Source organism: Limanda limanda, chromosome 6, assembly GCF_963576545.1.
Source record: "Limanda limanda chromosome 6, fLimLim1.1, whole genome shotgun sequence".
Classification (NCBI taxonomy): Eukaryota; Metazoa; Chordata; class Actinopteri; order Pleuronectiformes; family Pleuronectidae; genus Limanda; species Limanda limanda.
The window spans coordinates 19,126,530-19,139,116 of NC_083641.1; the positions used below are offsets into that span (position 1 = coordinate 19,126,530).

Below are 12,587 nucleotides of genomic sequence, written 5' to 3' on the forward strand. Positions count from 1 at the left end.
TTGTATGAATGAACTTCAGTCAGTATGAATTCAATGTGGCCTACTCACCCTGTTGCCTTTGTGTTGTATTGTGAAGACATGGTTATGTCTGTATGATCCAAGTTGTTTTTTTGTTTTTTTTTAATTTCAAGTAAAGTTTGTCTGAAAAATCACATTCGGTGCGTTTGTGTTTTTGATTTGGAGGCATTGACTGACAGACGATTTTCTTCAAAGTCCAACAAGGATTCAAGGATTCAAAGGCAGAAATATCAAGTTATCAATGCAATGAAATTCTTTTTTCCACATGTCTCTACCTGATGTTGTCGATACATGTCTAAATACAACAATATAAAAACAGAATAAAATAAATCAAAGATGAAAAATCGAAGTTAAGAAAAATCCTAATTCATATTCACTCATCACACCCATCAATAAAGACTGAGGTAGACAATTTTAACAATGTTCAAAGGGAATGTGCATATAGTCAAATGTGCAAAGAGACGCAAATTGTCTTTTCAATTCTCATATTTAACTTTTCTTGTTTACTCATAAATGTTACATCACAGTGTGAACTGTTGTTGATGAATCTTACACAAGTAAAAGTACAAAAGTATGAAATTTCACTGTACTTTTCTTTAACTGCGTATATACACACACACAACCCTGCAATATTAATCTGTCCGGACCGAGGGTGTCCCCCACCTCTCAACCAGTGTCAGCTAAGATCTGCAACCCTTAACCCTGGGATAAAAAAGATTCTCTGGCCAAACCCTAACCCAAGGGTAAAAATGTAATAATACAAAACTGACAAAGACATGGGCCGTGGAAGTAAATAGATCCCTATGTGCCAATAGCACACATTATGAACACGTGTACAACCCCTGAAGATATCATAACACGTTTATAACAGGAATATCTCAAACAAGATTGAGACCTGGATAAAAGTAGAAGTGTTTTGTCAGTGTGCATCTGTCCTTGGTCGGCATCTGCCTTATGTTTAAAGGGCAGAACTCTTCAAAGCGTTGCATGACCTGTGGAAACAGACAGGGTATAAGATTTTATAAAAACAAGACCATCCTTACTGCTTTATTACTGATGTTATTTTCCCTTTAAACACATTATACAAGAATATTTTGCACTCAGAATGGATTAAGAAAATTCTACACTTACTATTCTGAAAAGTTCCTCGATGTCATCCTCATATGCGGCGGTGTTGAATACGTCGACAATAAACCGGATTAAAAAGGACCCGAGATTTCGATCTCTATATGCCTTGGTGCCTGCAACGCAAAACACAAAAAAACAACATACATTTATCATCTTTCATCTTCACTCTGACGTGAGATTTAGAATGAGATTATTTTAGATTTAAACGGACCAGACGTGCAGGAGAGAAATGAGATGAAGTCTTTTTCTCTGTGTTCGATTCTTTGCCAACTATCAGGAGAACCCCCTTGGTTTCTGATTTCATTAGGCACAGCCGCAGAGTCGCTCACCAGCACAGCGCCTTCCTCCTCTGAAACATGTGGCCCACTTTTAATACAGATTGATACAGAAACAAGACCTTCATGAATTCGTATTAAATTAAGTTTAGTTACTTTCATCACCTCATCCCTTCACGCATCACTTCATCCCTCATCCTTACCTCCTCCCTTCATCCCTTCCCTCAGTACTTCATGCTCCTTTCCTCATCCCTACATGCATCCCATAAATCCCTTCATCCTTACCTCCTCCCTTCATCCCTACCCTCAGTACTTCATGCTCCTTTCCTCATCCCTACATTCAACTGTTCTGGTTGAGAATGGCTGGCTGGCTGGGTGTCCTGTAATAAGCACTGGTGGAATGATGCCTGAGAACAAGAGTCTCGCTCCTCTCAGACAAGCCTATGAGACACAGCTTCACCTCAACCCCTTTACTCAATGTGCATTCATTTCTCCTCAACTTCCAACTTATCAAATTTCATTCAAACCTTTAAGTCACTAATGGTTGGGGCGTATCCCTTACTAGAGAAACATTGGTGTATCTGTAAAAACTGGATGAGAATTACCTCCTCTGCAGGCCTGGATGATGAGGATTTTAGTTTTGTTCAGCAGAGCCGGACATTTCTCTGGACCCAATTGTTTATAAATGTTTTCAATTGGGAACTCATCCGGTTCCTGGTCATCAGATTTAGAGGTTTGCAGTGGTGTAGCTTTCGGTTTCCAGTCGACACCTAGGATATTTCCCAGTTTCCCGTGAGACATGATAACCACCATCACGCTGTCTGTCTCTTGGAGTTTTGGATGTTTAGAGAACCTGATTAAAGCATCATCGATGGCCTGTGAGAAGAAATTAGAAAGAGCTAGGTTTCATTTACTCATCGTCAACCAGGGAAAAGATATGTATTCCCCTTTTCACCGTGACGCACCTTTGCAGTGAGGTTTCTGTATTTCACCACCTCGTATCCCAGATCGGTGAGAAGTTTCTCTGCGTTCTCCTCGTCTTTCTCAGCTCCACGTCTGTCTAATTTCTTAAGCGTGAACTTTATATTGGTGATAAGCAGCGCCACACGATTCCTATAGTTATCTTTGGTCACAGGGTAAATCTGAAAAGAAGAGTTTAAAGGATATTGTCGTCTTATATGTCAATTTAACAAAAATGTACCATTTCTACAGTGAAAAATTTCACAAGATACATTTTAGAAAACAATTTTGAGGTAAACTGAGATGCAAACTAACACAATAAAATGAATTGTTTCGACTAGATAATAAAATAGCAACAGGGTAATTCTATCAATTAAGCCACATTTATATGACTTTAATGAGAGACTGACAGCTGTCTTGTTCTGTTTATTCCTCCAGAAATCATCAGTAGTGGGGATGAGTGTGGTCGACCAGCCCCCCTCCTTAATGCTCCGAGGCTCTGCCGTTGCAAACCACAGAAATACAAGATTACGCAATAAAATTATTTGAGTCTGAAAATATGATATTAGTTTGGAAAAATAGAATTTTCTCACCAGGTGGAGCAGGCGGTAGCGGGCCGAGGCCCAGCTCAGTGTAAAGAAAGCGATCACAGTTTTGAAGGTGATCAATCATCATCATGCTGGCTTTATCGCCTTTTCTCCTCACCGTGTCGATGAGGCAGCGCGCCTTGTTCTCTCTGGTGCTGTTCCCCTCTAGTATGGCGTCTTTTTGCCAGTCGTTCACAATGCGATCCTCCAAAATGTTGTCTAGGAGCCGATCAAGAGTTGGTATGGACACCTGTTCCACGAACTTTGTTCTCACCTTGGCGAGCTTGTCTAGAGAACGGAATATAAATCATGGTAAAAGTAGAGTAAATTGCAAAACTTATACATATGGATCGTGACCAACTCACAGGGCAAAGACAAGCAACCTGTGGGCAATTTAAGTGTTTGGGCTTCTTTGGACTCTCTACTTGGAATTTAGATGTCATTAGAATATGAGAGGAAGTGAGAGAACCAGCAGAAAACACACTAACATGCAGGGAGAACATTGAATAGAAGAATTACAGAATTATTTTCAAAACATTATATCTTTTCCAACCCTTAGAAAGGACAACAGTTGAGTTTTAAGACATTACATATCATGACATCTAACAGCTCTTTAACACTTCATCCTGGACACTTAAGTGTTTAATTCCTAATCCTACAGTGACGAAAGGAGGCTCAAATGCTCATAAATTCAATCAGAAAATGATGTAGAATCAATCTGTGTATTTAGTGATGCTTTGTACTCAATGTATTAAGGACAACAAGCTCAAACAAAAGCAGTCTAATATAACAGTCCTGCTATGAATCCTACAGTCATGAAGTTGGTTTAAAAGAGGGTTGATTCAACTGTACAGTTATTTCAGAGGATGTGTTTTGTGCTGCAGTTGAACTCAGCTTGTGATCATTTTAATAGATTGGGGACAACAACAGGAACCCCAGTAAAACAAATTTGATATTTTTTAAATACTTATTTAACGTTACTAAAACTGGCTGAAACGTCGTGATTGACAGCAGAGACTGACACCACACTACAGTGCACAGATGTGTTGTTCCATCTTTATATACAGTCTACTTTTTAAATTGTCTTGAATGATAATAGCTTAGCATTTTTACAAGCATTAGCCAACACAACAGAAAGCTGTTGTTTCAGTCCAACGTCACCTGATCCTTCAGCTGAGATCAACTTTATGAGATGACTTAAGTACTTTGACCTTCCTTTATGGTTTAAATCCAAACCCGAACAAACACTTCACCAGCTTTGAATATAATGTAGACAAACACATATATTATAGTCGAGTTTAATCGCATTGAAGAGGCTTGTCGACATTTACATAATAGAGCTTGCATGCTTTCACTTTCTCTTTTAACTGGAACATAGACGAACATAGACACGTTGGTCCTATAGGAAACTGTAGGGAAGCCTGATCGAAACTTTTAGGACACATTCAAGCTGTGAAAGATGAAGTCATGTTTCTGAAACTCATCCTCCTCTTCGCCCTGATAACAAACACCGATCAACCATCTCTGCGTTTCCTGGCTGATCGCCTCCATATTGTACATACAGTAGATTTTGCGATGTGCCCCGTTGGCGCGTAAAGTTGCATTCAGATGATAAACTCTTACCGGCCATTGTACAGATGTTGTGTCACAAAGTTCTTGCTGCTGTCTGCAAACCAGACCAGATAGAGTCTCCTGTCAATTCACCACAAGTTGCGTGTCTCCGGTTTAGGGGGTGGGTGGAGGGGGAGGGGGGGGAGGGGGTGGGGGGGTGGGGGGGGAGGAAACACCTGGAAACATCAGCTCCTTCGAAGAACCTTAAAGGGATAGTTCGACCAAACTGTTCACCAAGATGCCGATGGAGGGGGGGGGGGGGGGGGGTTGAAGTATATATATATAATATATTTGTGAAACTTTGATTTATTTGTGAACTTTCTTTTAAACATGTATATACATTGATGTGTGTGTGTGTGTGTGTGTGTGTGTGTGTGTGTGTGTGTGTGTGTGTGTGTGTGTGTGTGCGCATTGGAATGCATGTGTGCATTTTTGAATATTGAGACTGATCGGACTCTTCCTTCCTCACTGCGCCAACATGAGACACTACCCAGGAGGCGACACTAGGTGGCGCCAAACCACTCAACACTCATTTCTGACACACACACACACACACACACACACATACAACCACAGAAAAATAAACTGTGACAAAATGGCTGGAGGACGAAGCTAGCTGCTGGGCTGATATAAACATCCACCGACAGGAGCCAGGAGCCGGAGCGACGACAGCGCTGCTCGTTACCGCTGCGGATGTAGAAGTGTAAGTCGACACTAAATCCTCGTTCCACAGCACCTCCATTAAACCGGAGTGAATCCAGTTTAATGGAGAAGCTAGCTTAGCGCTGTCATTCTCTGAGGTAAACAGAGTCAGCTAGCTGAAGAGGAGCTTGTTTACTTTGCGTCTAGAGTCGCAGCCACAACAATTCAAATGTTTATTTATCCATAACTGACAAAGGGGCCGTGCTACCGAAGAGATGAAGCTGTTTTTAATGTATGTTCGTTCTCAAAAATGAGTTAGCACTCTGTGTCAGTGGAGAACTTCAGAGGTAGCTACTTGCTAGCAGCTAGCCAATGCTAACCCGCATACTGAGGTAAGGAGACATTCCTGTAGCTGTGACTGGATTTAATGCTTTATCCCCGGGAATGAGCTCCAGCCAGAGCCGCTGCTGGGCTGTAGTTTCCGGGTCAGATGTGTTTACTGTTGGATATGTGCTTGTCTTGTTCTGCACATATGAAGGTGACAGGTCCTGACTCTGCGTTGCTGTTTGTACTCACTGCTGTGGTTTGTGGTGTGGATACAAACACTGCAGCAACTCGATAGTCTTCTGTTCTATAATAATAACATCATCATAGTATGTAATGTTAACACCCCTGCCCAAAAAAACTACTGGAAGGATACAACTAAACTTGGAAAGATGTGATGCAGGTCAAAGAAGAAACCATTACATTTTGGTGCAGGGCTGGATCCAGATGTTTTGATGTCTTTAACAATTTGCATTGAGGCATCTAACAAGCAGTGGCGGAGCTGGGGGGTGGCCAGGGGGGGCCCACGCGGAACATTCCTGCACTGGACGAGAGGAGAGAACCTCCCTCTCAGTCGGTTCAGTTCTCTGTCCTGTCCGGTTGCTACAATGGACCCCAGTGTGCTTTCCTTTGGGGGCATAGCAGTTTCCTCTTCGTGGTGAAAACTATATGTTGGTGCTTGGTGCGTTGCCACAGACAACTCGACAACAGATGATGTTGTCAAAAGATGTTTTTTATTAACGAAAAACGTAATATAATGGATTACAGGCGCTTTCCTATACTATGCTTTTTGGTAGGCAGCAGCCCCCACAAGAACACACTGCAATGGTCGCACCACATGATATTTTCTGTCAAGATCTAGAGGCACAGAATTGGCCACCTAAAGAAAACAAGCTGTCAGCACAAAAGGTCACGAATGACATTTATAATCAAAATATATATTTTTTGAAATAACTTAAGATTATTATTTTTTTAGGTCACACCACATGATATCCAAATGTGGCAACTACATACCAGCTGTGAAAAAGGTTATTTTTTTCCAAATTTGAGAGAGAGTGCTTCCATGTGTCCTTGGCAAAATGGTTTATGATGCGTCTTTAAGGATTTTAACATCAAAGTCCCAAATTGGTCCTTTCTTGATGGTCGCATCACATGATATTTCATAAAATGGACGTCATTGGACAAAGTTGGTTTGTCTTCTATGATGGAAATATAAATGCAAATGCTTTGCAATTATGTACAGGACTACAAAAGACTTTGGAAATCATGCCAAATATGGCAGAAAATAAATTTGAATAGATTGTGAGTAATTTCAAAGAAGTTTTTACAACAGCAGTCATGGCTGGACGGTCGCACAACATGATATTTTGACACTTTAAAAAACAGAAACATTGAAATAACTAAGGATTTTTTGGAAATTTAAAGTGTTTACATTAAAAATGATTGAATTATCGATTATTAAATGAGCTCTACTTCATCTAGATAAGCAATAAACATATCCTTCTCCTTTGACATTCTTTCTCAGTCATCATAACACGTACTTGTAATGAAAATAGTTGCATATCCTATTCTATTGCAACTAGTGACATTCTTTTTGTCAAAATGAATACAATTGCATTATCCTCAACACATTATAGTTCTTAAAAGTGAAGTACTAGTACCTTATTACAGGACTAACTCACTGCTTTGGTTTTGATAGCTATCTTGTCTCCTGACCCTTCCAGCCATCCTCCGATTTACTGCAAAGATGACGAGCCAGCGGCGCAGGATCCACCTGGACCAATCAGACCTGCTTTGCAAGAATGGATGTGGTTTTTACGGCAACAACGCTTGGCAGGGCCTGTGCTCAACGTGCTGGCGAGAGGAAAACCAGCAAGAAAAGCAAAAGCAGATTAAAGAGGACTGGGAACTTGCTGAGAAGTCAGTCTGTCTCTCTGGTGTCACTTGTACAATTGCTCCAAAATACCAAATATAGTGTCTTTTGTTTTCTCTCCTCATTTTGTTGGTTTGCTTAAGTGTCACATCTGTATTGTATTTTCCCTCCCAGGCTTCAGAGAGAGGAGGAGAAGGCATATGCGAGCAAACAACCAAAGGCAGAGTCACAGCCTGCCATCACACCCTTCAGCAAGTTTGAAGAAAGAAAAACAAAGGAAAAGTCCAGCAAAGTTAACACCGTCACAAAGTTTTTTATTCCTTCCACCAAAACATCAGCGAAAAAAGGTGAATATATAGGCACACATGCAGCTGTTATTGAGAGACTATTAGCCACGAACAAGCTGCAAATGTTTCACGCATTGAATGAATCAAACATCTTCCCCTAGATGCTGCTCCTTTCGACTCACACTCCAGCCCCAGTCCGAGCACCTCCTCAAGCCGACGCTCCTCTGTGGACAGTGACCTCTCAATGCGAGAGCTCATTGATTTTCTCAAGCCCATGAAGTCTGGCAGGGAGATCTTCAAACAGTGCCGGGCCTTCACTGAGAGCATGGTCTATAAGCGGGTGAGGTTAACTGGATTACTAATTATTCTGCCGAGTTTGTCGGAACCATTGAGTTCCTATTGATGAATCATTGTGTAAGTCCAGATACGATGTGAACAAATTACCTTTGGCAGAAGTTTGAGGTTAAAAGTCAGAAAGCACTGATGTTATAGAGTTTTCGTTTCACTTCACTTTCCACCAGGTGTTAATCTGTTTAACTGTTTCATTACCACCTGATGTATCACTTTACACTGTTTGGCTTTTTTAATATATAATGGTCGAGTTCTGCTCGTTAGATCAACTATTTTACCAATTTGAATAGTATGCCCATGTTCTGTCAACATGTTTTGAAGGTTAGGGCTGAAAGGTTTATTTCCATTCTTTCTTTTTTACAGAACATGGGTGCTGATGAGCTGTCAGAGTGTGTGCAGGACTTCTACCAGAACCTCTCAGATCGCCTCCAGACTCAATTCAAAGGTAAAACGGCTTATGGCTGATTCTTTTGGCTAAACACTCAGGAATATTCAGCTTGAAACAGTGAATGTCACCAACATATAATGTCTTGGACCTGTTTAATTATGTTATTTTCTTGTGCTCATAGGCTCGTCAGACCAGGTACAGAGTGTTATGGATGAAGTAGAGAAGTACGTGATGACTCGTCTCTACAAGGAAGTGTTCTGTCCTGAAACCACAGATGATGAGAAAAAGGATCTGGCCATTCAGAAGAGAATCAGGTCAGCAAATAATAGTTGTATTAACACTTAAATTGTCTTTGACATTACTTGTTTTTTTTCTGTATTGCCTCACAGCAAAAGGTTGAAAAAAAAATGACTGTAGCTGAGAGTCCCTTTATTTGAGTATGATTTTTGTTTTCGGTCTCAGAGACTTGCACTGGGTCACCATTGAGATGCTGTGCTCTCCAGTGGATGAGGAGATCCCTGTGGTTTCTGACAATGTAGTCAAAGCCATCACAGGTACGTGTTGCTGGGTTTGTTTTTTCGAGAAGCCCTTGTGCAGACATCAATATCTTGACAATTTTCCTTTTGTAGATTTGATCGAAATTGACTCGAAGCGCGTGCCCAACGACAAACTGCGATGCATGACCAGCTGCAGCAAGCACATCTTCAACGCCATCAAAGCCAGCACGAACGAGGCTGCGTCTGCGGACGACTTCCTCCCGACGCTCATCTACATCGTTCTAAAAGCAAATCCTCCACGACTTCAGTCCAACATCCAGTACATCAACCGCTTCTGCAACCCCAGGAAGCTCATGACCGGAGAGGATGGTTACTACTACACTAATCTGGTGAGGGGATGCTTGCTTGTGTTTATGGTTTTTTGATTTGTGTGTCCGAGTCGCCATATTCCTACATTTTTAAAGAAGATCCGGTGCAGTATTGTTTAGTGTTATATAATCAGGGAATTTGAACATCTTCTGGAATCATCATTAAATTGAATCAACGCCCTCCGATAACAGTTTACACGAAAAATCGCGTATTTATTACGGGACTGTTATATTAGATAGCAATGCTTTCAGTTGTCTTGAAGACACTTGAATTCTGTTGGGCTTTATTTGACATTGTTTTCTTTATTAAAGAGAGATTACAGGAAATTAGGGTAGAAAGAAATTAGCCACTCATAGCAACGTTCTCTGGCTGGACACAAACTTTACAGTTGGGTGTTCGCACTTTGATTCATGGTCCCTAATGTTTTACATCAAATTGGATTTTTAAAAGTCTTGAACATGTTGCAAATTTTTTGGGTTGTTGTGCAGCTCTGTCTTCTGATAAGTCAACGGTTTTCATATTTTTGTGAGTTTTAATTCGTAAAGTTCACCACTCTACCCAAAGTGAAGTCACAGACTGATTTATTCTCAATGACCCATCTCATCCCCTCTCCCCAGTGCTGTGCGGTGGCCTTCATTGAGAAGCTGGACGGTCAGTCTCTGAACCTGAGCTCTGAGCAGTTTGATCTCTACATGTCGGGCCAGGCGTCCCCCCACTGGCCAAATACCAACGGAGCTTCCTCCTCCTCACCCTCATCAGGCAGCGCAGCTCTCAGTCAGGTCCATAACCGACTAGACCTGCTAACAGGGCTCGGGGAAAGGCAGGAGCGCGTCATGGAGAAGGCTCGCCAACTGAAGAGCGACCTAATCGACTGGACAGATGACGTGGAGCAGAAGGTGCAGTGCGCTCTGGAGATCTTCCCACCAGAGACGGAAAACCTCCCTGCAGCCCCAGCGAGCGGCTCTGCAGCACAGTCAGCAATTGACTCTGATAACATTGAGAACGAGCTCCTGCCTCCGCCACTGCAGCCGCAGGTGGTTGACGTGTAGATATCTGCTCAAAAAAAAATAATCGAGAGGCTTTACTCCATCCCCCACCCCCCAACCCACCCCACTCCGCACTATTCAATGTTTGTGTGCACATTGCCCTTCTCCACTCCAGCCACCTCCATTCCATCCATCCATTTCCCTCTTTCATAGGAGATCTGCACGGAGCTTATGCACCCCCCCCCCCCCCACACACACACACATTTGTGTAAATGGGATAAATGGTTGGATGTGAGTTTGAAACTGGTCTCTGAATATACACAACCTCCCAAATAAGGGTTTGTATGTCATTTATGTTGTGATGTTTCCCTGTGTAAAACTGATTCTTCATTGCCTCTACACTCTACACCTACTATTATAACAGTGAAATTGTGTTTTTGGTAAAGGAAATGGAGAAATCTGAATGTTTCATAACATAAACCCCCCTCACTAAAATAACCCCTTCAGCTCACGCTCATGCTTTATGATTCACCGTTTCCCTGAACTGTTGGGAAATCTGTTTTGAGAAAAAGCATGGACATTTTCCATTAATGATGACAAATCGGAAATTCCTTCTGCTGTGTGTGTGTGTGTGTGTGTGTGTGTGGTTGTGCGCCTGTGTGCGTGCGTGTGGATATTGTCTTATTTTCATGCCAGACCTCTCATTCCAGACATAAGCTGGATGTACAGTGATTTTATTTTTCTATAGACTGGCAGGTATCAACTCTTCTGGATGCAATAGGAGACACAAATCCTGTAATATTTACAGTAGTGCTATTGTTAAAGAAAATAGTTTGAAAACATGTTACATGAATCCTAATGGTTGAATAGTAAAAAGCTCCATCTGTTCATTAATCTTCTCAATCGTCTCCCATTAACAATACTTCAAGTAATCAGCTTTTAGATGAGATATCCAAATCGGAAATACTTTTTATACATCCCTGGGAATTTGGGTTTTGTTTATTATAGTCAAGTGTCTGGTTAACAAGGAGGAGTGCTGTTTCCCCCCCAAGCCCAAAACGTACAAATCAGCCCAAACCGCTCTTAATAGCAGAGAAATATCAACCAGTTAAGTTTATTTTAAAGCACTTTCAGTCTCTTTCATTTAAAGCTCTTAAGAAAGACAATGAATGAAGGAAGTAAGTGCTATATTCATTTGAAAGGATATTTGTTATAAGCTGTTTCCAGGTGTTTTTCAGCTCTGTGACAGTCCTGAGAAGATGTTTGAAAATTATGAAAGGCACATATTTTTCTTTTTTTTGACTAGGTTTTTTTTTATTGCTACATCTAAAACCTTTTAGTTCTTCTACAACAGAATGTTCAGTGTGGAGTTACTTTCCCATTTTAATTAGAAAAACTAAAGCGTTTAATGCAAACAACAACTTGAATATTGCACTGTAAGCAGAAGCCATTTATGAGTCAGAAACATCTTTGTAACCTTATAGGTTTATAATTGTAACATGGGAGGAAGTAACTAAGTACTGTCTTTTATTTAAACATAACTTATTGGGGCAGTATTAGTCTTATTTGAATCTATGGGTGTGTGATGATGAATAAAAACTGAAAATGCAAGTGTGCTCATGTGCAGTTCTTTCACAAGACTGTCATGATTTCGCAAGTGAAGAACTGCATGAAATTACAGCATTTCTGGAATAAGCCTTTTTTCTCCAGTGTATGTTTATGGTTTTACGTTTTGTAAAAAGGCAAAAGACTCATTTGGTTTGTGATGTATTCAGAAATTTCAGATTTGTAGAGTCTAGAATAAAAGCGTAAATCTAATGAGATTATAGATCCTAGAGGGAAATTCCAATACACTCCCTAGAAAAATGAAGGGAAGAATTAAATCACATGTCAGAGCTTGACGAACAAAGTGGAAACATTTTACTGATTTACATTGTATAATTTATCGAGAACAAAATGACGTGACAACGGTCGATGGAAACCAAAAGCATTGACCCACTGACGGCTGGATTCAATATTACACAGAAAGTAAAGTCAAAATATTGAAATCACAGGCTGATCCAACTTGCTTGAATTTCATCACAGCAACTCATAACTGGACTCTGTAGTGTTTATGGACTCGGCACATGCAGTCCCGACAATGTCCAAAACCTGGATCAGGGCATCAGTGATGGATCTTGATGGCATTGAATGCACCGATACATAACCATAGGTGTCTCAGATTCACATTAAAACTATTGTATCATAAATGTTTGAGGTAGATAAGATGGAGATCCTTTGTTAAATAATGC

The 12,587-nt window shown here is 40.9% G+C and overlaps 2 protein-coding genes across 3 annotated transcripts; one reads left to right on the forward strand and one right to left on the reverse strand.

The window, feature by feature from the left end:
- Nucleotides 1-4,685, reverse strand: LOC133003455 (caspase a-like). Its single transcript, XM_061073197.1, has 8 exons — nt 4,592-4,685; nt 2,975-3,256; nt 2,792-2,880; nt 2,387-2,563; nt 2,027-2,297; nt 1,358-1,495; nt 1,150-1,259; nt 1-1,010 (listed from the first exon to the last, which is right to left on the reverse strand). Exons 1-8 carry the CDS (start codon nt 4,596-4,598, stop codon nt 897-899), a joined length of 1,188 nt encoding a protein of 395 aa, XP_060929180.1. The 5' UTR covers nt 4,599-4,685; the 3' UTR covers nt 1-896.
- A 489-nt stretch (nt 4,686-5,174) lies between these two features.
- Nucleotides 5,175-10,418, forward strand: rabgef1l (RAB guanine nucleotide exchange factor (GEF) 1, like). Of its 2 annotated transcripts, none has more exons than XM_061072932.1 (9): nt 5,175-5,282; nt 7,270-7,465; nt 7,593-7,765; nt 7,867-8,045; nt 8,420-8,501; nt 8,626-8,758; nt 8,907-8,998; nt 9,074-9,330; nt 9,928-10,418. In XM_061072932.1, the coding sequence occupies exons 2-9, from the start codon at nt 7,293-7,295 to the stop codon at nt 10,357-10,359; spliced, it is 1,521 nt and encodes a 506-aa protein (XP_060928915.1). In that variant the 5' UTR covers nt 5,175-5,282; nt 7,270-7,292; the 3' UTR covers nt 10,360-10,418. The 2 variants fall into 2 exon arrangements, with proteins under 2 accessions (XP_060928915.1, XP_060928916.1); XM_061072933.1 differs by having other exon boundaries at nt 5,208-5,282; nt 7,245-7,465.
- The last annotated feature ends 2,169 nt before the right edge of the window (nt 10,419-12,587 follow it).

Coding starts and splice junctions, on each gene's coding strand:
- LOC133003455 (XM_061073197.1), bottom strand. Junction 2,564..2,791: donor ATAAACAGAACAAGACAGCT/GTCAGTCTCTCA, acceptor TCTTCTTTTCAG/ATTTACCCTGTGACCAAAGA. Junction 1,260..1,357: donor ATTTCTCTCCTGCACGTCTG/GTCCGTTTAAAT, acceptor TTTGCGTTGCAG/GCACCAAGGCATATAGAGAT.
- rabgef1l (XM_061072932.1), top strand. CDS start 7,293: ATGACGAGCCAGCGGCGCAGGATCCACCTGGACCAATCAGACCTGCTT. Junction 7,766..7,866: donor CAAAACATCAGCGAAAAAAG/GTGAATATATAG, acceptor ATCTTCCCCTAG/ATGCTGCTCCTTTCGACTCA. Junction 8,502..8,625: donor CCTCCAGACTCAATTCAAAG/GTAAAACGGCTT, acceptor TTGTGCTCATAG/GCTCGTCAGACCAGGTACAG.